General features: G+C 56.5%; 6 protein-coding genes across 6 annotated transcripts; 4 read left to right on the forward strand and 2 right to left on the reverse strand.

Moving 5' to 3' along the window:
- Window positions 1-3057: 3057 nt before the first annotated feature.
- Window positions 3058-5318, forward strand: D7B24_006947 (uncharacterized protein; the record flags this gene model as incomplete). The annotated part of the gene is made up of 8 exons (XM_028641067.1): window positions 3058-3222; window positions 3300-3389; window positions 3466-3562; window positions 3617-3710; window positions 3776-4133; window positions 4189-4298; window positions 4349-4954; window positions 5006-5318. The coding sequence occupies 8 exons, from the start codon at window positions 3058-3060 to the stop codon at window positions 5316-5318; spliced, it is 1833 nt and encodes a 610-aa protein (XP_028494859.1).
- An 861-nt stretch (window positions 5319-6179) lies between these two features.
- Window positions 6180-7197, forward strand: D7B24_006948 (uncharacterized protein; the record flags this gene model as incomplete). The annotated part of the gene is made up of 2 exons (XM_028641068.1): window positions 6180-6201; window positions 6263-7197. The coding sequence occupies 2 exons, from the start codon at window positions 6180-6182 to the stop codon at window positions 7195-7197; spliced, it is 957 nt and encodes a 318-aa protein (XP_028494860.1).
- A 2504-nt stretch (window positions 7198-9701) lies between these two features.
- On the forward strand, window positions 9702-10493 carry D7B24_006949 (uncharacterized protein; the record flags this gene model as incomplete). The annotated part of the gene is made up of 1 exon (XM_028641069.1): window positions 9702-10493. The coding sequence occupies one exon, from the start codon at window positions 9702-9704 to the stop codon at window positions 10491-10493; it is 792 nt and encodes a 263-aa protein (XP_028494861.1).
- A 2750-nt stretch (window positions 10494-13243) lies between these two features.
- Window positions 13244-18957, forward strand: D7B24_006950 (uncharacterized protein; the record flags this gene model as incomplete). Its single annotated transcript, XM_028641070.1, has 2 exons — window positions 13244-16420; window positions 16468-18957. 2 exons carry the CDS (start codon window positions 13244-13246, stop codon window positions 18955-18957), a joined length of 5667 nt encoding a protein of 1888 aa, XP_028494862.1.
- Window positions 18958-19447: 490 nt separating this feature from the next.
- On the reverse strand, window positions 19448-20743 carry D7B24_006951 (uncharacterized protein; the record flags this gene model as incomplete). The annotated part of the gene is made up of 2 exons (XM_028641071.1): window positions 19448-20289; window positions 20395-20743. 2 exons carry the CDS (start codon window positions 20741-20743, stop codon window positions 19448-19450), a joined length of 1191 nt encoding a protein of 396 aa, XP_028494863.1.
- A 388-nt stretch (window positions 20744-21131) lies between these two features.
- D7B24_006952 (uncharacterized protein) lies at window positions 21132-22217 on the reverse strand (the record flags this gene model as incomplete). The annotated part of the gene is made up of 3 exons (XM_028641072.1): window positions 21132-21562; window positions 21635-21776; window positions 22077-22217. 3 exons carry the CDS (start codon window positions 22215-22217, stop codon window positions 21132-21134), a joined length of 714 nt encoding a protein of 237 aa, XP_028494864.1.
- Window positions 22218-22319: the final 102 nt, after the last annotated feature.

Below are 22319 nucleotides of genomic sequence, written 5' to 3' on the forward strand. Positions count from 1 at the left end.
TGGTTTCGAGAACACTGCAGGCTGCCTTCCGCGTTGTCAAGCTGTCCTATGAGCGGCAGACAACCAGCTTGGCTAGTCGGACCAGATGGGAGCGGGTCATACCCAGGTAGGCATATCCATCGACGGGCTCGCTGCCCATAACAGAAACGTAACCGATTTTGTTTTTGCCCAGCCTTATCCACCAGAGCCGTGCTGATGACGCACGACCTTGAGAGAACAGAGTTGGGGGCAGTCGGCGTGGTTCATAGACGATGGAGCTGAAGATCGCTCAGAGCTTCCTTTGGACCCCGCGACGGTAGGTTTAATTAGCAGGGCCACGACGAAAAACTCGCTTGGAAGACGCTCAGTTCCGATACAGAGTGATACCGAATACATTTCCTTGAGATCGCAGAAGCTTCAGGCATCATTATACCTGCCTAGGCAAGAACAGACTGAAGGGAGTTTATGGAGGTCCAAATTACTGCATGGATGATCGTGTACAGATACCCAAAAGGTTGTGGTGGGGCTTTCCTTTATTTTTCCTTTGTAGATGCCTGTGTGTGCTCTCGATGATGGAGTAAGGGATAGGATGTTCCGGATCTGATGGGCATGGCAGTCTGTCTGGACGAGAAGGTAAAGATGAAGTTGGCAAGCCACTGGGCACGTGAAAGAGTAGCGCCCCCCACTGAAGTTGCAGTGGCGATTGCCTCGCTTGGGTCCCCTATGTCAACACCGTGGGCACGCTCACGCAAGGTCCAGTGCTCTCGGACTGATGTTAGTCTCAACGGCAGTGAAATTTGTATCCTTTCGGGACTTTCGCCCAAATTTTCACCCCCAACTCGCAAATTGCCCAAAAGCATACTTTCACAACGTAACAGCACTCCACCATCATTGCTTCATCCCGAGGAACGCACCTGAAGATGGCTTCGATGGACCATGAGGACTTCTCAGTCAGCAGCCAGAGAAATCCAAGGTCGTGGCAGCCAACCCAAGGAAGGATAGCAACGAAGCCTGACAGTCAAATGTCCCTGCCATGCGGGAAATTTGCATCTGGTCTGCTTAGCCACATACTTGTACATCAGGATTGGGGATGGTCTTTGGACTCCACGAAATCAAAAGATATTTGTTTGAGCAGAGAGAAGCCGTGGGCAAATCACATTACACTCATTACTCGAGCAGCCGATATGCACGTCTCTGCCAAGCAGTCTGCGAATGGGGGCGAGATCGAGCGGCAAGATCGTTTAGGTGTCTACTGAGGAGCGTACACATAACTGTTCGTAAGGATTATGACCTTTATCTGCCAACCAATGACTTGCAAAGTCAGCTGCCTTGGAGGAAACTACAGGATCGATATGACCATGGTAATGAGCGACAGCGACCTACGTCGAGCGACGTGGAGGAGAAGGAAGCTGGCGGCGGCTGGGACCCTGGTCGGCTTCTACAGTCCAAATCTCGGTGCTTGCAAGCTTATCCGCATGTCTCATGCGTACTCCCGCCAACCCGGGCTCAACTGACCCTATCACGGAGCCGGGAGACATGTCTCGTCCGAGGTGTACGACATGAGTATGGCAAGTTGCAGACTTGCAGAGCTCGATTTGCTTACCCCTTGGCTCAGCCAAGACCGACTTTTAAAGCAAAGGGAACACAAAGACTCTCGAGCATTCATGCTGGCCCTTGTGTGGCCTTTTGACGCCCGGCGGGAGATGAGATCCTGTCGGTTTGCACATCAAGGATGACGTGGTGCTCGGAAGCAAAAAAGAAAAAAGCAATGCTGCAGTTGCGGCCGTGGAATCGAGAAGATCTTGGAGCCGCGGCCACAAACGGCGTCGTTATGATCGCGGTCTATGTCAGGCTTGAGAATTGAGCTCGAAGACATACTCTCTCCTGCGCCCCCCTGCACATTGCTTGTTGAGGTAAAGTGACTAGATCTATGAAGCCAAGGCTATTCACAAAGGTGGCACTTCGTGAAAGCTTTCGCAGCTCATGAGACATGCTCGACATTTCTCGAAGGAAGTCATTGGTCCTGGGACAGACCGCTCTCTTGGCTCCTGTCCCCTATTCAAGGCAACATCAACGACAAACATGGTCATCCTTGATGATTGCTTAAGCTTGGCCGTCAGGGACTCGCGTTGATGAGCACATAGTGCGCATGAGTTCTCTTCATGCGTGAACTTGACGGTGATCAAGCAATGGGTAGTCGAATGAGCATTTCCTTGTCCATCAAAGGATATCGAGACACCGGACCTGGAGGAAAAGCCCCAAAATTCCATGTTACAGGTCGTGGGCTTCGGTCTTGTCTTTAGATGAGGAGCTGGCACTTCTATTAACCTTCTTGTCTACGTCCAATCATGCCCTTGCTTTGTCTCCTGTCAGACAACGAATGCTTAATCGTTCGCAGCCTTCATAATGCCAGCACACTTACAAGCGGTTCCGCGACATTCCGCCGTTGCCTACCTTACTGAAACCCCTGGTCGCGTTCTCACCAAGCCGCATCGTCGGTTGCTCCTCCCCCGCCTTGAACAGCGTCAGCCACAATAGCTTTGGCGACAGGTGAGCATATTGCGGTACCCGCCTTTCCGGGAGTTCTCCTTCCTCTCTCCTTCTCGACTTAATTCTCCACACGAGTTTTTCCAGTGTACTCACTTTGTGTGTCCTCGGCCTTCCTCAACCACCTCCTCTCTTCTTCCAAGCGAGCACCTTTTCTCTCGAGTCACCCGTACAATCAGAAAGGACAAGTCTGAGGCAACCTAGGTGCCCCTACTAGATCTGCTCCTGGTCCAGTAACCTTTTTCCATCTTTACTTCGTCTAATGCAAGACGTGGTCGTCTTGGACCCCTTCTTCCCCTAATCCCTGGCCTGTGTTGACGCTTGGTTCGATCATCTCACCTGGCGAGAAACCATCTCGCCACTTCTCGTTAACGTCAGAACAACCGTTTCCGACGTCCTGGGCACATCCCCAACCAAACACTGTTACGCACCAGGTCCTTCGAGTCGATAACACCCTAGCCACGTTAGTTACCTTTCAACAACAGCAAGACTCTTATCTTGTGACTCGAAAAGCAGATCCAGTCTTCGGTCATGGAACCTCTCGAGCACGCCGAGGCCCCTTCGGCCCAGCAGCAAACGTTATGGGCTCGCATCAAGATCCAGTTTCGCCGCGTCGGGAACATGTTTGACAGAGCCGACAGGCGCATCGGAAAGAGTACCTTTGGACGTATTTTCCGTCTTGAGGGTAGCGGCCATGTATCTTTCTTCCATTTACTTTCCCTCGCGTCTATAATCACTTTCTTCGGTGTACATGCTGACCCAGACCTTCACAGCCTAAAGAGGTCTCTGGCGCGACTTTTTTCAAGGAGGTTCGAGCAGGATTCACGACCTTTGCCACCATGGCCTACATTATTGCCGTCAATGTAAGTTGATCCAATGATCATGGCCGTGTTTCGTTTCGACTGCATCTCCTCTAACACTGATGGATAATTGCTACAGGCTATCATTCTGTCACAAACTGGGGGCACCTGCCCCTGTGACCAGGATGATCGCCTCTCCTGCGACAGCATTGACTCGTACAAGAAGTGCAAGGAGCGTAAGTCAAACTCTCGGTTTGACTGGGTAGCATGCGCTTACCTACGACCCTCAGGAGTTCGACTCGATCTTATCACCGCTACTGCTGCGATCTCAGGCTTATCAAGTTTCCTTTTCGGCTTCATGACCAACCTTCCCGTCGCTCTGGCGTAAGTCCCTTTCTACTCGTTCCCTTCTGTGGTCCTATAGTAGGTCTCGGCTAATGCGGGTTCAGACCCGGAATGGGCCTGAATGCTTACTTTGCCTTCCAAGTCGTGGGACCCAATGGTTCAGGCCGCATCTCTTACGAGGTAGCGCTTACGGCAGTCTTCGTCGAAGGGCTTATATTCATCGTTCTTGCCTTGACCGGCTTGCGTCAATGGCTGGTCAAACTGATCCCGGCGACTATCAAGACCGCCACAGGCGTCGGCATTGGCTTCTTTCTCACAGAGATTGGTCTCTCGTATGCTGCAGGTATCGGTGCCATAACTGGAGGATTCAAGGCCACCCCTCTGGCCATTGCTGGATGTCCGATAGAACAGATTAACCCACTGACTCAGATGTGCGACGGTGGCATAATGTCAAGCCCTAAGGTTAGTGACTTAGACCATATGGAATCAACAAACTGATTGACTGACAACACTGCAGATGTGGACGGCTGTATTCGCTGGCGGTATCGTCACTGCCTACTTGATGTCCTTTCGGGTCAAATATGCCCTGATTATCGGCATTGCCCTCGTATCCATCCTGTCGTGGCCGTAGGTATTTCTTTCATCGACACCTTCAACACATACTAACCACCTGAAAGTCGCAATACAGATATCACCTACTTCCCGTATACCGAAGACGGCGAGGCACGCTTTGAGTTTTTCAAGCAGATCGTCACATTCCACCCTATTGAGCACATCCTCAATGTGCTGAACTGGGACATATCGGCAGACAAGACACACTTTTCCATCGCCCTTTTCACATTCCTTTACGTCGACATCATCGACGCTACAGCCACTCTCTACTCAATGGTTCGGTTCTGTGGTGTTGTCGACCCCACTGATGGCGATTTTCCTCGTTCGACAATTGCCTACTGCTGCGACGCCATTTGCATCTCCATCGGTGCGCTGTTCGGATGCTCGCCTGTCACAGCTTTTATTGAAAGCGGTGCCGGCATTGCTGAGGGCGGCCGCACAGGACTTACAGCTATGGTCACTGGACTTTGTTTCCTGGTGTCGATATTCTTTGCCCCTATCTTTGCCTCAATTCCCCCCTGGGCTACCGGCTGTACCCTTGTGCTTGTTGGCTGCATGATGATTAGGCAAATCAGTCAGATCAACTGGCGATACATGGGAGACGTTCTTCCGTCTTTTGTCGTCATGACCTTTATTCCGTTTTCCTACAGTGTCGCGTATGGTCTCATAGCGTATGTGTGATTCCTTCGTTCCTCGCTCATGAACTGACATCTTTACTCTAGGGGCGTTTTCGTCTATGCGGTACTCAACGGCCTCATCGCACTGACCGTCTATATCAGCGGACGACGCCTGGAGCCTCGTGACTACGACTCGAAGGAGTATTGGTCTTGGAAGGGTTATGGTATGGGAAAACCGCCCTGGTTCGTCCGGGCCGTCCGCAGCAAAGGCTGCATTGCAGGCTCTGACGACGCCCCCGATGAGATCGATGAAGTCAGCAAACGGTCCACCATACAAGAACACGAAAGTGCCTACGACGACAATCGTGAGGGCGCGGCCTCCCCCCATCGGGCTGTCACCCCTCGCTCAATGCACTGAGAGAACGTTAGCAGGAAGTCTGTTGCGGGCACCAAGTTGGGACGAGACGGTCACAGTGACCTTGAGATGCAAGCTGAAAGCTACAAGAATGGGCCAATGGACGCCATAGGTTGACCAGGAACTATTCGGCTTGTGTGATGATTCGGAGTTTGTATTTTTGGGAGCTCAAAACAGCCCTTGCGAGAGACTCAAAACCTTGTAGATAGACATCTGGTGGCGGTCTGTTGCACGCAATAGCTAGAGCATCTCAAAGTAATGTTGTCAACGAACATTGTCACCATGGTGCATTCAAAGTATTTACGTGAGAACCCCTATTCCGGTTCTAAACCTCTAGGAAAGCTGACTGCATGCTCATAGCTGGTTGATGTCGGACTGCTAGGTCCAACAACAGGACTGATGAGTTTTCTGTCTGCGGTATACAGCGGGCGACGTCAGGGGACTCGAGCGGATAGTCGAGACGAAATGCCGACGGGAACTCATCATCGACTAATTATCTACATTTAATATTCAGGCATGAGCTAAGACAGCGCTTGGGAAGCCCACAAAATGAGGTGAAAGGACGGTACGGAAGTGACGCAATCGATGAAAATTGGGCACTTCTAGCCCACCGTACTTGCTCGAATTCCTAGACCCACCAGAGCTTCTGTCTGGCGCGACATGTGCCTGGACGGTGGATCGCCCGTTTCCAACCTCAATCGCGGACGAATTGCTTTCTCCAAGTCCATACAACGTTCTTTCTTGCAGCAAGAAAAGCTGATTTCAACAGCGCGGCTTTTCCAGGAAGCAGTAGCGAGGATATCTGCGATAATCATCTCGACAACATTACGAACCTAGGTCATTTCCTTCCCAGCCTACGACACGATGAGTGGCGGGTGGAACACGAGTATGCCACAGCCGATCGCCTTTCTCCTCCAATATTTCGCTGACATAATACCTCTTCGCAGTCGAGTCGGACGCCGGCGTCTTCACGTATCTCCTCGAGAACCTCGGTGTCAAAGGGGTCCAGTTCGAGGAGCTTCTTACTCTCTCACCTGACGACCTTGCTCCGCTTCAGCCTGTCTATGGCATCATCTTCCTTTTCCGCTACCCCTCCGAGGGCTTGCCTCCGCGACCTAAAGAGTCCTACGACGAGGACGCCGCCGAACGTCTATTTTTTGCGCGCCAGACCATTCAGAACGCCTGCGGCACCCAGGCCCTTCTGTCAGTGGTTATGAACAAGAACGATGAAGTCGATATCGGTGATCGCCTGGGCGAGTTCCGCGAATTCGCCATGGCCCTGCCACCCGAGTTCCGCGGAGAGGCCCTGAGCAACTCGGAGCTCATTCGGGAGGTCCACAACAGCTTCGCAAAGAGCAGCCCTTTCGTCGACGAGACGCAGAGGGGCGACGAGGGTGGCGAGGACGCGTTCCACTTTGTCGCCTACTCGTCTATTGGAGGCAAGCTGTACGAGCTTGACGGACTGCAGCCAGCACCCATCTCACATGGCGACTGCACTCCGGAAGAATTTCCCGTCAAGATATCAGGCATCCTAGCAGACCGCGTAGCCACATATGCGAGCAGTGAGATTCGATTCAACGTCCTGGCTATGGTCAGGGACCCGAGGATCGCTGCGGCAGAGATTGGAGATCAGGAGACGATTGCGCGCGAGTCCGAGAAGAGGCGGCAGTGGCAGTGGGAGAATGCCCTGCGCAGGCATAACTTCGTGGGCTTCGCCGGAGAGGTCATGAAGGGGGTTGTTGGCGAGAAGGTCAAGGCGGGTAATGGGGCCTACGAGGCGTGGATCAAGGAGGGCCTGGAGAGAAGGAAACGTGACGAAGACGCCACGAGGTTACGGAAGAGGATGGGCGGCGGAGATGGAGACGAGGAGATGATCGGGTAAACGCACTTCCTATTGCCTGCATAAGCCCTGTTGACCGTTAGAAGGAACTACACCTACGGTGTTATCGTGATGGTCCGCCTGGATATGTCTCGACTTTGAGCTATTATTTGAATTTCTGGGGAAAATCATGCTCGGAAGTCTAGTTAACGTTCTTGCCGAGTAAGGTCTAAAGCTTATTAGTTATGTAACGAAGATATTCCTCGTCGAGGAGGTTGGTATATAATTAGTATTCGCTTCGGAAGTCATTCCGGTTGCTAGCACTTAATGGATTGCCCAGGCTTAGAGATTCGCGATTATTCGTAAGCTATTTTCACGAGTATTATCCGAAAATAATACCACTTTATCATTGATCACGCCAAGAAAAGACCGAATGCCCTCGAATCACTCGATTCAAGGTACCTAGGTAGGTTCGCTGCCCATGACAGACGTGCTGTATGAGAATCGCTGGACAAGTACAAGGGGCATGTATCTCACGTCAATTGTCAATGCGCTCGAGCTCCATGATTTCCTCAGAGAAGCGGCAATTGAATAAGCGAAGTGCGCCATTTGAGAGCTGATGAATTCCAACGCTGGTGTCTCCACCAAACGACCAACACATCATCCACAATGTTTGGAACAGCGCTCAGAAGTACCATGTACGGGACATGGCTGGAATGGAACGAGGGATAGTGATGTTCTGGTGAGAGTCTAGGACCTTCCGACCTCGACCAACACGATGAGACAGCCAGCCGTGGGCTGGTGCCCGCAGCCATATGTGAGACTCGTTCGCAGCTGCATTGTGTCCATGCCGCCGCCCAGGTCGCCATGTGCCGTCTATCGTCCCGTGTCGCAAAACAGTCAGCCGTATACCGACATGTTCATCGTCGTGGGTCGCGGTGCCCACCAATGACCACAGTGAGAAATGCCAGCAACAACGTGCGATGAGCTGACCGGCGGTGAGATGCTGTCTTTGGTTGGGCAGTTGATCAAGCTCGCCTTGTTGTCGCAGAGAAAACAACAGAGGAATGAAGGCGGGCTGTATCTTCTCGCTTGAACACACGCGATCGCCCAACCTCCACACTCGAGATGCAGCAGGATTGGTGCATGTGCCAAGTGGCCTTGATGGCTCATTCCAAGTCTTGCCGTCTTCCCCTCCTTCCAACCCCGTCCTCTCTTGCTCAGTCGATCACCCACGCACACGCACAATCCTGGCCCGGCACTCCGACCCTCCGACCCCCCGTCTCACATGTGCCCATCATCACTACCTCCCGGATGGCCGCGAATACGGACTCGTCGCCATACGCCGAGCCACATGGTGGCAACGCCCTTCCACGCGTGTGGGTGTTCACAAGGCCCCCAAATGCCTCGAAGCGGCCTCCTGGTGCTGCGATTCTTACCAAAACACCATCAACAGGGTTGGGTAAGCTGAGACGGGGTGGCAGCCACTACCGATTGCCAAGACGGGCACCTGATCAGCAGATCAGCTTTTCTCCCGCAAACCCCGTCCAACTTGGCCCTTGATGGTATGGCGTACTACTCGAAAATGACGGCAGAGCCCAGTTGGGAACCCACCAGATCGTCCCAAATCAAGGTGCAGCAGCCGCTAATCGGACCCATCAACGAAGCAGCGCCGCCATTTGCGAGAGGATCTTCTCCAAGACACTCTAGACAAGCGCATCAGGCGTCTCCCATGCCGCCGTATCGTGCACTACCGCCCCGCCCGCTCAACGCGTGGTTGGAGGAGCATCGGGCAGTGAGAGGGGACGTACATGTTGAGGCTGTCGACACTGGGGAGCCTCGATGCAAGGTCGAGTGCCTTGCATGGTGCGTCCCAAAACCGCGCATGCCCACCACTGGCTTGCCGTCTTGCGTCTGGCATTGCGTCTCCTCTTGCGTGCATCTGTCGCGACATGTGTCTCCTCCCTTCTCAGCCGGGTCTTTCCTCTTGTCTCTCTGGCTCTCGCGTGTCGGTCAGTCACCGCACACAACTTGGCAAGTCAAGTGTGGACATCCTTGGTTGAAGCTTCAGCAAGGCGCTCAGCCCGGGGCGGGTGACCGCCTTTCCACTTTCACTTGTCATTCGAGTCTCTCGCCAGGCAAACCAGGCAGCCTATCGCTTCACCTTGCCCGGCGTGACTGAGCTCCCTCTGATGGAGGTGTGCCCAACCGCCTCAGAAATGGGTGTGCCGCATTTCACTTTTCATATCCTGATGACTCCGCCCTGACCCCCCCTCGTGTCTGAAGTTGGTCGGCATGTTGGATCTCACTTCTATAAGACTCCCACGCTCAGCTGCGCCCTCGTTTTCAGCTCCTCGGTTGGCTCACCCATTTCATCACGTCGTACAACCAGGCTGCACCAATCGTGTTCCCCTCCCACTCCCCCCTTTCGCATCACCCAGCTCGCTCTTGGAGCCGGTCACGCCGACCAAGGGTCCCCCCCCTTGATGTTCTGTTATCCTATTGGCGATATTCCTGCAGGCACTCACTTCCCCGGATCATATATCAAAGCTAGCCTCCCACGATCAATGTCCATCATCCCTTCTCGGTCACGCTCAACCTTCATCACCAATATGTCTTCACACTTTCAGGCCAAGTCACGGTGGGATGCCTGGCCACCGACCCAGGTGCGCCTCACGCCCTCTACCCCCAAGGACTACCCATCTCTGGACGATATAAACGAGGACCCTCTCAACTACTTTCTCACACCTCCCACCGACTTTGAGGACGCCAGCGGTGACATCGACATGTTTGACTTTGACGCCGGTATTGAGAGTCCGCACTCATCGCATGACATAGTCCGCAGCGTCAGCCCTTCCAGCCTCGAAGGCCTCAGCAAGCCGGGCTCCCCACCGGTTCTTGATCTCTCTGATCTGGCCACACCCGACACAGACGACGAAGAGGAGAGCTACATGCGCTTCGCGCCCCACCACTTTGGTCTCCCATCTACCCTGCGAGACTTCATGATGGACAGCAAGAGGTCCAAGCCAAGCCAAGCCTCGGACTCTCCCTCGTCGCCCCTTGATGCCCCGAGGGGACGCTCTCGTGGCTCGAGGCCAGTAGGCCGCGGCCGACAGCCCAGCTTTGCCACACGGCGCCGCTCACAGCAGGTCTGGCGTGAGCCCAGCCCCGACGTCTGGTCGATCGAGGAGGAGACAGAGGAGGCCATGAGCGAGCTCGGCAGCACCATAGTCGCGGGCATCGAGGCCGGAGAGGTGCTCGCTTCGGCGATGAAGAAGGACCGGACTCGGCCGGTAGATATACAGGCTGCAAAGCCGACGAAGAAGGTCAGGTTTGTCCTGCCTGCGGAGGAGATCTAATGGGAGAATGGACAGTACAAGAAGGCCTCACTTGGTATCTCATTTTCCTTCTTTGCATGTTGGGGGTCTCATTTCTTCCTTTGGCTTTATCTTCCTCTTTGACTAGTTTGCATGGACTTTGCGGGATGCATCACGGGCGTTCAGGTTGAGGGAGCATTTGCATACACCACTTCGATGGTTCCCGGAGGCAGGATGGATGCCTCGAGATTGGTCTATCATCACCTAGTGTCACGTACAGCGAGATGTGCCGGCATGCAGTATACACGGCGTTGGCATGCCAGCCAGAGCGATTCTGGAAATCACAACCACAGTTATCATACAACCTCTTGCTGCGTGTCCTTTTGTGAATCTGCCATGGCGAGGCTGCCTCCTCGTGCGAACAGCCTCGTTGCCTACGGCGAGGACGCCGACCGACTGCCTAACGTGACTCCTTCGGTTGCCTGCCAGGCAGAGGCGCTCACCCTGTTGGCCTGTTGCCCGTCAATCGGTATTACTCAGAGTTCGCCACCGGGAAGAGGGTGGCTCAGTGAGACAAGGCAGTCATTCCGCAAAGTGGAAATGCCATGGCCGTTATGGCCGTTTTGCGCCCCACGAGGCTCAGCAGGTTCTGTGAATTCCCATCTGATGGCATCGAGATCTGGTATCACGCCTGCAGGTCCCGATGTCTGAGAGTTCCAGGGATGCGGCCTGGCATAGGATGGGTGGTGACTTGACGTTTAGGGCTCGTGTGATCAGCCTCGTAGTTTCTGTTCCGAGGAACGAGACGAGCTGACCAAAACAGGGCACAGGGGCTTTTGGGGGCTGTCACGGGGTGCGGTAGAAGAAGGGCGGGGGGCGGGGGCGGAAGGTGAAGCAGGTGAGGTGTTCACCGAAGGGCCATAGCTTCGGTCAAGGTGAACACACGGCGAAATCTGAACACTGCGGGGCCGGTCACTGTGGAGTGACTGAGGCGAGTGATGAAGATCATGGGTTGCATTTTGGATCTGTTTATATAGCGAACCTACCGGATGCTGACGAACTGCTATAAGTCTCATACATGTACAAGCACATGTATAACGTGTGCTGCACCTCCGCCGTTGGCGACTCTGTTGCCTGCGTCATTATAGAGGTGTGACGTCCATGATGATGTGCACTTGGCTCAGCTCATCTGTCGAGCTGTTGTCAACGTTGAAAGGCGCATGCTTGGCTTTCAAGAGTCTTCTTCACGGATCCGGCCCCTTGGTATCTGCTGATTGCCATACAGGCGTGCCGAGCGATTGGAGCAGACAATTCAACTTGCATTGCTAGAAGCAACATTGGGCTAGAAGCAACATTGTACTCGAGACCACCAGTAAGAGCCATTTCTGAGCAAGGCACCCAAGTCATCGATACTCAACCAGCGGAGCGAAGCCTGCTCTTGGGTGCGCTTATATACTGCGATACTACCATGGACGCTGAAGCTACGTCCAGGTCGGTACAGCGCCCTCTGCTTGGTCTTGAGCGTTGCCGACGGCCTAGAAGCTTTATTTTCGGAAACCGCGTCAGCCCATGGTTTAGGCGAGCCAGCTTTGTCTCGTAGCGGGCGTGTGGTATTCTTCCCTGCCTTGACACAGTTGCGAAAGCATGCAGCATGTCAGACCCGACGGGTCCTGATGACTCGGACCTCGTAAACCGATTTCGAAGGCACGCGCGATTCAAGATTGCTGACACTGCCATCCAACGGCAGCTATGCGTTCAGGATGATTAGCAGGACTGGTTGACTGAGTGTTGGTGTCTGCTGGCATGCTGCTGGCGCGTCAGATCGAATGTAGCGCAATAAAACGATACGCCCATGTTGATGATGGAACAGAGCCGAGAGATAGTGAACTTGGACGAGCAAGACAACATCAGTATTGATCTCTCATCATTTCTGTTTTTGCTGTGATGGCTGTTACTGGTCCATCGCCTCGTGTCCACGCCAGACAAAGAAGAAGATAAAGTCACGGCCGATTGGGTCGGGCCCTCCAGATGCACCGAAGATCAAGGCATTGTTGGCCCACCTGGTGGACCTCCAGCGCCTGATTCGCCGTGGAACGACCCCTGTGCCTGCCATGGAGGGGCACTTTCGGGGGGCAGGTCCCCACCATAAGTCCAATGTTTACGCCGAAGCTCGGTTGTCGCTGCCTATTGGCTGGTGCCCCGGCGACGACGACATGACGACGCAGAACTGAGGCAGAGCCGGAGCAGGAGCAACAGGAGCTGGAGGGTAGCAGCAGCCTCGAGGGCAGGCGCAATGAAGCTGACCAGACTGTGAGGGACGCAATCTCATGCAAGTCAACCCACCAGCGAGCCTTCTTCCTTGGAAGGGTCTTGCACTTCCATTTGTCTCGTTCATGTAGCAAAAGCAATCGGCTTGCCTTGTCAGCCAAACCTGTCCGCGTCGCCCGGCCGATCTGACCTGGCATCCCTTCTTTTCTTCATTCCCCTCTCCCAAGACTGCTGCTTCTCATCCGTCATCCGGCGATTGCACAGGACCCCAGACCAACACCTATAGCTCCTGCAACTATCGCCCTGTGCGCCGCCCGTGGCACGCAAAGAACATCGTGCACTAGCCACTGCACGGCAGCATGCCGCTCAGATAACAATAGGTACGCCATCAGACGCATTCCGCCTCCCATTTCTCGGTCCTTTGTGTCCCCGGACGTTGCGACGCTGAAGGCCTTCTCCATTGTCCATCCGCGATGCAGTGTAAACGCACGAATGCGACTGACGTCAATGAACCCATCCAGACCATGTCTTCCACCCTTCCAGACGAGCAAGACTCGCCCGAGTCTACCTCGCCTGCTACCCCACGCAAGGCATCTCCTGCCGGGAACGACGATCATGATCCTGCCACGCCAAAGACTCCCGTCGCTGCTCGGGTGGCGGCGGCGACCCCTCGAAGCGCGCCCGCCGCCGCTCGCGCGCGTGCCCTGAGCAATAGGAAAACGATGCAGGAGCCACCAACCCTGCTCGCCGACTTTCTTCTCGGCCGTCCCTCTCCCCAGCGCAAAGCTGCTGAGCGCTCACGCCAGCGTCGCCAGAGCCTCGATGCCGTCAAGGCTGAGATGCGCCAGTCAAGTGTACGCAAACTCCAACAACCTGGCGGCGTTCGCGACCGGGTCAAACAATGGCAGAAGACCAACGCCACCGCCATGGTCGCCGACGACCCCGCGGCTACCCCCAGTGAGCCGACCGAGATCGCAAGTTTTCCCGACGAAGCCGAAAGCGTCAATGAAGACGACCGCGTACGCATCAAGTCGAGGCAAAAGAAAAAGCCGGCGAAACCTATTGTGCACAATGATACTGGGGCTACTAGTGCCAACGGCGACAAGTCTGCAGATCGAGACCCGGGGTCGAAACGCTCGCGGTCCAAAGGCCCGCCGAAAAGAGTTGTCAGCGACACGAATTGGATGGCCAAGAAGAACAAGAAAAACAGCCCACCACGGGCGAAATCACCACCGAAGGCCAAGCTAGCAAGTCCCAGCCCCGGCCCTATGCCACTCCCTAAGGGCTTCTTACAGCGTCCATCCGTCAACCCGCCTGTATCCAAGAAGATCAAGGACTGGGCGGCAAAGGTTGAACTCCCAGCGTCACCACCTCCATCCGAGCACCGCAGGTCTAAGTCTAGGGGAGCCGCAACAGATGGCGAGGTGGGGGACAATATCTCCAGAAGTTCATCCCGACCGCCACCCTCAGACGATGACGGAATTCGTGTAAAACCGTTGAGAATGAAGAAATTAGAGGACGACGGAATACGCGTCAAGCCCTTACGGACACCTCTTCGAGACGATGGCATTAGGGTCAAGCCGACCCGCGACACATCAGAAGCAGGCGGCTCATCTCACGTTTCATCGTCTCACTTGCCGGCCAGCCGACCATCATCAAGCTCTAAGTGTAAGCCTTCGCCGACGCGAGACGACATTGTTGTCATGGAAGAAGACGAGTCAGAGTGTATAGAGGTCATCGAAGAACCCGATTCCTGTCCAGACACACCAACAAGGAAACCTTCTGGAGAACGGCCCCGGAGAGTGAGCCGGAGACAAACACCACCGAAACCACGAAACGACACGATACGAGATGATCAGTCGTGGGTCAGCACTGACGAGTCTGCCATTCGGGCCGGCATGGACTCGGATCTTGGCTCCAGTGTTCTCACCAGTGCAGCTGGAGCCAAGTCCCTCGCAGACATCCCCGTTGGCTTCTCCGCTTTCAGTGAGCTCGACCTGCCCAGTGGGAAGGGCAAGCGTCCCAAAGCGCAGCGCAACCCTAGTTTCAAGGCTGTCCCCAATGTCTTCAAGAAAGTGGTTACAGAAGGCAAGAAGATTCTCCACGAAGCCAAGGAGCCTCCCAAACCCATCGTAGCAAATAAGCCTCCTAGTATCGAGAAGTGGCTGAGCAAGACTGTCGATCCTTTTGTGGAGGACGGAGACGGTGAAGGTTTGAAACACGTCGAAAAAAATTCAATCTCAAAGGAGAATTTGCGAGACAACGCGACCGGGAGACGATCTTCGGGAGGAAACAGGAGAAGAAAATCATCGCCTCCTCCCAAAACGGAGCTCACTCAACTCACCGAACTTACAGAAAGCACGGGGTTGACCGAGTCAACAGGGCTTACAGAGTCAACTGGGTTCACCGAATCAACAGGACTTACGGAGTCGACTGGGTTCACCGAATCAACAGGCTTCACAGGCACGACGACCTCGACCGAAAACGACGAGAACAAAGAGCCTCGTCGGGAATCTGACGAAAAGAAAGCTCACAGTCCTGCCACGACGCCTACGTCGGCAGGTCTCAGACGACGAGCTGCTACGCGAGCCACGTCATCACCTCTCAAACCCGCAGGCAAGAAGCCGTTCAGAGAAGTGCTCAAAGAGGCCTTCCGGGGGGAGTCTGGTGCTCACTTCTTCACGCCCAAAGTCTACCCCAGCTGCGAGAGGGAACCTGAGCCGGACTATGACAGCTACGATGACGATGACTACTCGAGTCGATATGATGATCGCCGCAGACGTTCCGGTTCTAGTGGAAGCTGGACCGATGAGCCCTCGTCTGTCGGTGACGGCAAGGCACAATCTATGCAGGGTCCCCGGCGGCGGCCCCCAACAAATGGTGTACATGAGCTTTCCACAATCGTAGGCTCTGTTGAGGGCTACAGCAGCCAGGAGTCAGACCTGACCTCCATCGTTTCCGACACGACTGTGACACAATCCACTGCCCTTACGAAGGACACGGCGGTCTCGCGGCAGAGGAGCCACACGTCCGGAACAAGCCTTAAGCGGAGACTGACCAAGCATTCCGACCTGGTGTCAGTGCTCTCGCTGCCCGATGACAGTTATGTACCTGGAGGAGTGCTCAATACACGATCCCGCCCGAGCTTGAGGAAAGGCAAAAGCCACACCGACTCGGTGATATCTGTCACGGTGGGCGACCTCATGCAGGAATTTATCGATGACGAGAATCTGTACCAACGAGAGCTGAAGACACTCGTCGACGGCGTCATCCCAGTCCTGTTGACGACTGTACTGAAAGGCGACCGCAACAGCACCTCGGGGCTCTTCGGCCCGGGGTCGCCTGGCACGAAACCGACCGGACTTTCAAAAGCAGTCGTCAATATGGGCATCGCCTTGGAGAAACTGAAGAATGCTCATAGGAAGGCCTCTCATTCCGACATTGACCGCCTCGTATCATGGATGCAAGCAGCCGCCCCAATTTATGACAGCTACCTCGATGCCTGGCGGCTTGGTTTCCAAGACCTCATCGTCAACCTTCTCCCTGCGGCCGGTCGCCTGGATGACGAGGATTCGCTTATCGGAGCCTTGCCGCGCAATGACGAAGGAGACGTGATCAACGAGAACGGAGAGAGGATCGACGTTGCGCATCTGTTGAAACGGCCCGTGCTCCGCATCAAACTGCTCACAAGCTGGGCCAAGGTATGTGAGGAGATGTGCGCTAGAGTGGTCATCGCTGACAAGTGAAGGGTGCGCACACGCTGCTTTCGAACAACGACACGCTCGCTCTCGTGGGTGACTATGAAGTGCTGCAAGAAAAGGCCCGCCGCCGCCAGAAGGAAGAGTCGGCTCGCGTAACCGACGAAGACGCCTACAACACAGACACGTCTAGGACAAGAGATCTTAGGACGCTGGCACCCCTGGGCTCTATCAAGATTGACCCCACAAAGCAAGTCAGCGCCAAAGACCTCTTCTCCCTCAATTTGATTCACTCCAATGGCCAGCGGCTGGAGTGCCGAGTCGAGTTGGTACACAGAGATAACCCTTCCCGTCCGAACGACCAAGGAGACCTGCTCATCCGCGAAACTGGAGGCAGTCGCCAGACATGGCTTCTATTTCCTCCGGCACCAGCGTCTGCCGTGTCAGCTCGTAGGGGAGTAAACGATCTCGAGCTCGTTATCATGATTTCGGGTACCCACAATGGCAAAGCATGGTACGAACTTCTGACATTGACGACCGACGACGAAGAGCAGGTTGACGACTGGCTCGACATTCTCGGCTCCACGCCTCTACCGCCGTTGTCCCGGGCGCCGATCATAACACCAGACTCGCTCCCCTCTACTTCCTCCCCACGCACAAAGGCAACGGATGTACCTGTGGGCGGCCGATTGCGCGCCAGCGTTCCTCCCTCTCCAACCCGAGGGTCAGCGTCCCCCGAGCCTTCAACACCGATGAAGCGACCAACACCGAGCAGATACCATTCCCGAGCTGCCAGCCTTCCAACCACTCCCATCACGGCCTCAGCGCCTGCTCCCCAGAACACCTCCCCAGACAGGACTCCTACTCAGCAGTCCTACAACACTGCGCACGTCGAAAATGACCGCAGCCGCCCTCTCAAAGAAAGCATGCGACCTGAGAATTTGTCGCTCGATGATGCGACTGCTTCTGACGTGTCCAGCGACACCACTACCTATCGGGAAGACGGCGCTCCGCCCCCGCCGGTGCATCGCGAATTCTCCAAGTCGCCGGCTCCTGAGATCACCCTAGAGAGTTCTCGTATCAAGCGGCGGACTTCGTCTCCTCTCAAACACGAATACCTGCCATCGGATCATTCTTCTGTGACCGACGACTCTTTCACAGAAAGTTCGGATGATGACTACTCAGACGACGACTCCGAAGATGGCACTGAGGTGCCCGAGACGGAGCTTGGTGTCAGTATCAAGGACTCTGTACCCCTTCCCGCGCCAGGACACCTTTTGGAAGGATCCATGGTATCGGAGTCTCTGTGTAGCGTGACCCCCTCCAACTCGGCGTCTCAGGCCGGCCTACCAAGACGCAATTCCGGCACCCCTGACACATTCACCAAGTACATCGCAACACTCTCTTACTGGTCCGACAAGAAGGGCGTATGGAAAGACATATCTGGCGAGCCGTGCTCCGTCATTGTAGGCCCCGGAATCATTGAAGCATACAGCCTCGTCATCGATCAGACAAACGCCAATGAGGAACAGCCCAAGCCCCTCATCGCCCTTGACCTCACCCCTCTGGTGCTGCTCCGTCAGTCCACAGTCCTTGATCTTGAGATCCGCTCCGCTGTGCAAGAACATTGCCAACACCAAAACCTTGGAGGTGGCAATTTCCGCTTCCGCTGCACCTCCAGCACTGAGTGTTATAACCTGTACATGGCTGTTCACCACGCTCGCCTCAACAATCAAAAGTTCATTCAACTTGAGAACGATGCGCGGTTCAAGAACTTTGGCGAGAGGCAGGCTCCCGTTGAGCGTGACGACGACGGCAGTAGCCGGCGCCGTAGCTGGTTCGGTAGGAAGAACAGCTATCGTGCGTCGACCCGCGCGCCTTCGCAATCTCAGGAGGGCGGCAGCATCGCGCCGTCGTCGAGCATCTCGGCCTCCAGCTTCCTCAAGCGTCTCACTGGCGGCGGCAACCTCTCCTTCAACATCGCCCGATCCTCCGTCGACAAGAACTCGCAGTACGGCAATAACAGCACCTACGCTTCTGAGTCGGGTTCCTCGGGCGGCGCTGCCTCTCCTCGGGCACCATCTCTTTACTCATCAGCACGAACAACCAACGGACAACCACTGTCGGCAGACAACATCCGCATCCGCCTTCATCTTCTCGTCACAGCGACCAAGTGGGAAGACTATGGTAACTGCAGCCTTCAAATTAGGCGACCGCCTCCAGGTTGGCACCAGGAACTTCGTGCCAATCACGGCCTCGAGAAGCGCATCACAGTCACCACCTTGCCGAGGAAGGACTCGGAGGCACCCCGGATCATCCTCGACGCCGTATTGGGCTCAGGGTGTTTCACGCCAATGGGGTCTCGCGGTATCATCTGTGGCATCTGGGAGGAGCTGCGCACAGCAACCGGCGAGGTTGGCATCGCGCCCGCGACAGGCGGCGCGGCGGGAAGCATCAAAAAGTGGTGTTTCCAGTGCGCAAGCGCCGGTGAGGCGCAATGGGTGTTGAGGCTTGTACATCAGGAGGTTATGCGGGCGTAATCTTGCCCCTATTTCCTTGGCTCTTTCTCCTTTTCCCCTTGATACCAAGCCTCTTGTGTCTAGTTTTTGTTCCCTTATTTCAGCGAAGGATACCACGGGGTGTTTGCCTCTTTTCTACGACGTTTTCTCTCCAACTTCTTTGCCCTCTTTTTTTTCTTTGTATTGTATGGAGCGTTCGATACCAGGTTAGAGGTGATCAAAACCGACACCTAACAGCATTAGCATAGGCAGCGGCGCAGGAGGATCATTGCTTGCGGCGACCGCTTGGTCAAGCTGCCCGGGAGATGGCGGATTGGAGGCACAGGAAGGACAACCGAATTGTACATGTATACATGGTCATCGGCTCACTGAAAATGGACGACGATTTAAAACTAAGCGTACATTTGTTGGGTTGTGCCATGTTCCATCTAATTTTCAGTAGCACTGACTGCATCGTCGCAGGGCTCTGAGATGGCTCGCTACTTGGGTATCTCTGTTATATAGGTTTCATTCAGTCCGCCTCGGCCTCGTCGCGACCAGGATACTCGGCAAGGTAGCCCTGCAACTTCCACAGCAGAAGCTGCGCCGGGATGGTCCGCCGCTTGCCGAGCACGAGAAGGGTGCTGTCGGCGAAGGCGGGCTCGGCCCGCAACCGCGCGAGGTGCTCGTCGCCGAGAAGCCGCCGCAGGTCGTGGACGGGCATCTTGCCCTCGTACTTGGCGCCCTCAATGTCGAGCGTCGCCCACGGGCCGGGTGTCTCGGCAGCGGCAGCGGAAACCGCGGCCTCGCCGGGCGACCACAGGACGCAGCCGCGGTGGGGCATGTCCCTGTTGATCTGGGCCCAGGACGCGCAGGGGCGGAGGTAGCCGCGGGCGGGCGCGGCGTCGAGACGGGCGAGGCGGAGCAGGGCGTCGACGGCGCGGGCGCGCAGCAGGTCGAGGACGAGGCGGTGCATGTGCGGCGGCCAGACGAGGCGCGGCAGCAGGCCGGAGCGGGAGAGGTGGGCACGGCGGGCGAGCATGGCGATGTGCTTGCCGCCGAGGCTCGAGACGCGGCGGGGGCTGCCAAGGAGCTCGAGGACGTCGTGGCGGGCGAGGACGTAGCCTACGGGGGCCGAGGGGCCGGCGAGGGGTCGAGGGGCGTCGGTCGGGCTGCGGCCCTCTGGAGAGGACTCTTGGCCGGAGACCGGTGGTGGCGGCGTGTCTGGCGCAGCGGCGTCGGTCCGGTCGCCGGGCACGAAGCAGGGCTGGCCCGTCTCGGGGTTCGTGACGACCTCGAAGTCCTGGAGGAAGTAGCGCGGCAGACCTGTCTCCGTCGCCGTGCAGAGCCGCCAGGGCGTCGCCAGTGCCTGTGCTGTAGTATCCGTTTTCCCGTCAGCCAAAAGTCCTGTGCGTGCAGAGCCCAGAATGGGGCAGAACAGGAGGGTAGCCCCCCCCGCCCGCCCCCCTTCCGACGTACCGTACGGGTTGAGGTAGAGCTTCTTCCTGAACCGGCCGAGATAGGTGTGAGCGGGCGTCTTGGGCTTGGGCGTGCGAAAGCGCCGCCGCGCCTCGATCCACGCCGGATCCATGACGGGCGAAAGCGGCAGCGCGCCGACGACCGTTTCAATCGTCTTGCTGTGCGGGTGCAGCTTGAGCGTGGCGCCGTGCTCGTCGGCCTGCAGGGCTCGGTCGACCTGCGCTGCCAGGGCGGCTTGGGTCTCGGCGCGCGAGGGGCGGTTCGTGCTGGCGTGGCGGCATGGGGGGCGCCGTTGTGTGGCCCTACCGAGGAGGGACGAGGCGTTGCGGAGGGAGGTGCATGGTGGCATCACCGGGAACGGGTGAAGGTTTTGGTGGTCGGTCGGGGGGGGGGGGGGGTCCGAAGGATGGCAGAGTTCGAGAGGGTGCTTGGGAGCTGGTGCAAGGCAAGTGACGTTGAAGCTTTACGCGCTTGGCGGGGCGGGTCGCGTCAGGGGTACGGCGCACTGCAGGGCATGAATGGGCTTGAAGAGCCTCCGCGTCCAGCGCCCGTCGTGCTCTTTTTTCTACGTTTTTAGGCTTGCTGATGGATTGAATGGATGATGCATTTCCTGACTATAGCTGACACGAGGCTGGCGTCCAACTCTTGGCTTCCCAGCGCTACGGCGCCCAGTCCACCGCAGTCCACGGCAGTCCACGGCGCCCAGTCGACGGCAGTCCACGGCCGTCTATGACCGTCTACGGCTTCGTCTTCTGCGCATCCCCCTTCTCCTTCTCGTCCTTCTCGGTGCGGCGTGTCAGAATCTCGTCAATGACGCCCATCTCCTTGGCCTCCTCGGGCGTCAGGTACTTGTCGCGCTCCATCATGTCGTTGACCTCGGCGAGCGAGTACCGGTCGCGGCCAAAGGCGGCGTTGAGGTGGCGCCGCATAATCTCGTTGAGCTTGGTGCGCACGCGCTGGATCTGGTGGGCGTAGATGAGAATGTCCGACGCCTGGCCCTGCGTGCCGCCGAGGGGCTGGTGGATCATGACGGAGCTGTGCGGCAGGGCGTAGCGCTTGCCCGCCTCGCCGCCCGTCAGCAGCAGCGCGCCCATGGACGAGGCGGCGCCGAGGCAGACGGTCGAGACGGGCGACTTGATGTAGGTCATTGTGTCGTAGATGGCGAGGCCTGCCGCCCTCTTTCGTCAGCGCCTTTCTGCTGCCATGCGTATAAAAGGAGAAGGGGGGGGGGGAACAGTACCAGAGGTGACGGAGCCGCCGGGCGAGTTGATGTAGAGCGTGATGGCCTTGTCGGGGTTGTCCGACTCGAGCCAGAGCAGCTGCGCGACGATGGACGCCGAGACGGTGTCGTCGATGGCCCCGTTGAGGCAGATGATTCTCTCCTAAGGGTGGGACCCGAGGTCAGTGGCCGCCCGCGTTCCCCCGTTGCGTGTGGCCGTCAAGAAGGGGCCGTCTTGCGTGTGGCCGTCAAGAAAGGAGGCGTACCTGCAGCAGCTTGGAGAAGATGTCGTCTGGCAGGGAAAGGGAGGAAAACCGCGTCAGCCGAGGGAGGGGGTCGCCGGGAGCAATTTTCGAAGCGCGGCACTAACATGTCCTCCAGCCGCTGGACTGTGTCATGGGTCAGCGCGCGCTGCAGCCACAAAAGGCCCCTGGCGAGAAAGCGCAGAAGGGTTCGGACGTACTGAAACCTCGGTGATGTAGGGCATGGGGATGCTGGCGCTCGGCGGCTGGGCCGGTCCGCCGCCTGCGAAATGGGACATGGCCCGCGCCTGTGGTCTTGGGACGGTGCCCAGCGCTCGGAGGAGAGGGCGGCGGCAGAACATGGTGGTGCGATGCCGGGAAAACGAAGGGGAGCTGCACTGTCGCGAATTGTCACTGTCCCATCCCCGTCGCCTGCTGCTAAGGTACGATGGTGTCGCGAGAGC

This window comes from Verticillium nonalfalfae (genome assembly GCF_003724135.2).
Source record: "Verticillium nonalfalfae strain VnAa140/NRRL 66861 chromosome Unknown scaffold_52, whole genome shotgun sequence".
Classification (NCBI taxonomy): Eukaryota; Fungi; Ascomycota; class Sordariomycetes; order Glomerellales; family Plectosphaerellaceae; genus Verticillium; species Verticillium nonalfalfae.